The following is a 3,640-nucleotide window of genomic DNA, read 5'->3' as shown; positions in this document are numbered from 1 at the left end:
CCCTACAGTATTTTTACAGTCTTTATTTCACAGTTAAAATATATTTTTATTAAATAAAGTCTAATCTTACTTACAACTAATCGTGGATCCCTTTAAAAAACATAGTACCATGTTTTGGTCAAGAGGATTACACAGTACCTAAGCTTAACCTGTTTCATTAAAATTTTCAGGATCTGATTTAAGGCTCCTTTAACAGTGGATGACATCCCCACTTTGACATAGAGGACCGTTCAGACTGGTTTGGATTTGCAAGGTCTTGGCGAGTTCTTAAGGTGTATATTAAGAACACAATGGGCTCCCGTTTCACATGATTATTGTCAAGACATTTCAGCATGCAAAAAAGACAAAGAAAGATTGTTTTTGAAATGTGGGTTGTCAGCGATGTAGCCTWCTCATATCTGTGTAGCTTGATCATAGAAAGAATGAAACAGTTCCAGGCTATGATTGACTGTGACAAAGTCAWGGTAACAACCTAGTATAGATTTGAAACCCATATGGTATCTATGGCATCTACAGTATAGTAACATCATGCTAGCATGGTGGAAGTACCACTTAGCTGCAACCTGACATCAATTGTGAGAGTCATGCAAGAGCTGAGCCTGAGCTGTGGTGTGATTGTAGACATATAGTATGTGGTAATATCAGGGAACATGCTGCTGGTGTACAGAGTAATGAGGGTGGAGGAGAGTGTCTCTGGAATTAGAAAAAYAGCTTGAAAAGACCCAGTTTTTGAGCACTAAGTGCATAGCTTTGTGATGATTGCCTTTACACTAAAGCACTGTAGGTCATGAAGAATACATTGGGGTGATCATTCAGCGTGGAGGAAGCAAAGGTTGGCACGTTATTCTAGAAATTACTTCTTTTTTTGTAGAGATGTTTGCAGATGTTTTTGACTGTTAGATCCTTTTGTGATCTATGATGAAAATCCTCTGACCAGTTGAATCTCAGYCTTAAGGATTCAAAGTGTTTGTTGTCATGTACACAACTGGAAACATGGTTCCTTGAGCAATGAAATTCTTRCATTGTTGCCCACTGTGACTGCAAATCAGTGAAAACCAAGAGTACCAATAGATGGAATGTGCAAAATGTAAAGTCAAATAAGTCTAAAAGATGCAAAGTGTGCAAGAGGTCTAGTCGAGTGACGGAAATATTCAATTATTTAAGATGGTGATGTCACTTGGGAAGAGGAAGTTCCTAAATCTGGAGGTCCTGCATTTCACCCTTCTGTACCTCCAGCCTGAGTGTCATTCTGTTATCAGTTAGAACAATTTCCTAGGTTCATTATTCATTTCCTGTTTCTGATGTCCTGCTTAGCTTGTCTGTTTTGTGGAACCTGATGCAGATTCAAACAAAACCACAGCAGACCACAGGAGCATGTTTTATGTTATGGAGAGCTGCACTAATGGCCCATCTGAGACTTGTCGTTGCACATCTGATAGACTGTTTTAAATGGTAGCAGGCATATCAAAGCCAGTAACTGATACATCTGGACCTGGTGAAATCTAGAGTTCCTTGTTAAAACTAATAGTCATTAAGTACAATCATAATACCAATCCTAATTCTGTTTACACCATCTTCTTAAGGCTTACAGGTGGTGCTCAAATCTATCATGAAGGCCATGATCCCTCTGCTGCAGATTGGCCTGCTTCTTTTCTTTGCCATCCTCATGTTTGCCATCATCGGCCTGGAGTTCTACATTGGAAAATTCCACCAAACCTGCTTTGACAATAACACAGGTAAGAGCGTGCGTGCACATGTGCAAACTATTTTCCCCAGAGAAGACTGCATCTGCTCCTGCTGATTCCGAAAGTCACAGTGATAAAAATAGAAAGTCTATGTAGTTCAGGGGAAAAAGAAACATAACTAGAGTGAAATGTGCGTGTTATTTGGACTGTAAGCAGCTGTATCCCTCAGGTTGTTGGTTTGATTGGCGGTTTGTCAATATTGTTAAAGGATTTACATGCAAGATGTTTTACCTCATATTCAAAAATGGGTTTGAATGGATGAAGATGACCAATTGTAATCACTACTTACTCCTTTCTTCCTAATACTACAAAACAATTACATACATTATTTTCTATTGACTGTGCTTAAATGACAGATACAAAATTCTTGCAAACATTTTGTTACATAACGGCTTTATTTGTAGATTTATTTGTAGTTAAATCCTTTAAGTGTTACCTTTACCCCTTGGCTCATATCTTTGACATTGCAAGCGGCTAAAAATACTGGTGGAAAAAAGGGATACACCTTCAAGAACCTTTATAGATATTCCTTAAATACAACACCAATATGTCCAAGTACTTAGTTATTATTCATCAGACTTTGGTACACTCTAAAAATACTGTATTTTGCTTGCTCAACTTTGGTAAAATTACATTGACAAATTACAGTATATTAGCTGAGTTAGTCTAACTTACTGTTTTACATACTGTATCTCCCACTCACAAATGCCTATGCTATGTCTTTTTAAAGTTCCTACATTTTATGTTGTACAAACTTAATACTTTTGGTTGTTGAGTGATGACAAAAGTATTTGTTCAAAGCACTCAAACATTTCATTTAGGAGGTGACATTTTAGGGGTGCTCTAACTTTTAAATATAATAAGCCAACTCACTGAAATGTGCACATAAACAACTTTTTTTATTATTCTGAACAATGCTTTTATGTTAAGTTCTACCAAAAAACACTATAAATTTCATTTTGTTACACATATGTGAGGTTCCTTGCTGAGGCAGCTCACACCCTTCTGTCTGAAGTGTAAACAAAAGTTTTCATTAAAMATGCTGGGATAGAGCCACACCTTTGTCATCTCCCAACACAAAACAATTATAATCAGACAACCTTGTCTAAAGGGACATGGGGGAAGTAGAGAAATGGAATTAGGCTTTTGCCTCAGTAGTTTTGTGTTGGGTGAACATTTCCCCTTGAAGAAGCTAAGAAAATTAGAAGTTTGCAAATAGCATTAATGTTTGCAAAATTAACATTTCCTTTTGTCCTGATTTCCCATTTCCACCTACGTCCAGGAGAGATTAGAGAAGAATTTCCATGTGGTCACGAACCTCCATCACGGCTGTGTCCAGAGGGCACCATTTGTAGAAGTTACTGGTTGGGACCAAACTACGGCATCACTCAGTTTGACAACATCCTGTTTGCTATTCTCACCGTTTTCCAATGTATCACCATGGAGGGTTGGACAGATCTGCTCTACTATGTGTGTACTACTCAGCAGCACTTATTTATTTTTATTTAATATGTTTAGAAATTTATTCATTTCATTTATTTTCTGGCCACTGCTGTCATATTTTGATGCATGTTTATGTTTGGGTAAAATTTCTAAATTACCCTTCAAGAYTGAACTTCTAGTAGATAAAATTATTTTGTAAAACAACATGTGTACGGTAAAATGTAGTTCAAGCAGACCATTATGGTCAAATTATACGTTATTGTACCTTTTCACATTCAAGTCCAAGGTCAAACTCTAAGCAAAACTAAACTTATTTATTTATTTATTTATTTATTTATTTATTTATTTATTTATTTATCTATCTATCTATCTATCTATCTATCTATCTATCTATCTATCTATCTATCTATCTATCTATCATATATCTATCATCTATCTATATATCATATATC

At 36.2% G+C, this 3,640-nt stretch overlaps 1 protein-coding gene across 1 annotated transcript in view; it reads left to right on the top strand.

Annotated features, from left to right (window-relative positions):
* The window catches only part of cacna1aa (calcium channel, voltage-dependent, P/Q type, alpha 1A subunit, a), a 59,982-nt gene that overhangs the window by 39,929 nt on the left and 16,413 nt on the right, over positions 1 to 3,640 (top strand). Inside the window, exons 5-6 of the mRNA XM_014020886.1 lie at positions 1,584 to 1,736; positions 3,028 to 3,232. Coding sequence (XP_013876340.1) covers positions 1,584 to 1,736; positions 3,028 to 3,232 — 358 coding nt within the window. The remainder of the gene's footprint in view (positions 1 to 1,583; positions 1,737 to 3,027; positions 3,233 to 3,640) is intronic.

The sequence above is a fragment of the Austrofundulus limnaeus genome, unplaced genomic scaffold (assembly GCF_001266775.1).
Source record: "Austrofundulus limnaeus strain Quisiro unplaced genomic scaffold, Austrofundulus_limnaeus-1.0 Scaffold271, whole genome shotgun sequence".
In the NCBI taxonomy this organism is placed as follows: Eukaryota; Metazoa; Chordata; class Actinopteri; order Cyprinodontiformes; family Rivulidae; genus Austrofundulus; species Austrofundulus limnaeus.
Note: the sequence above shows the minus strand (reverse complement) of the source record. Positions and strands in the feature narration are given on the sequence as shown.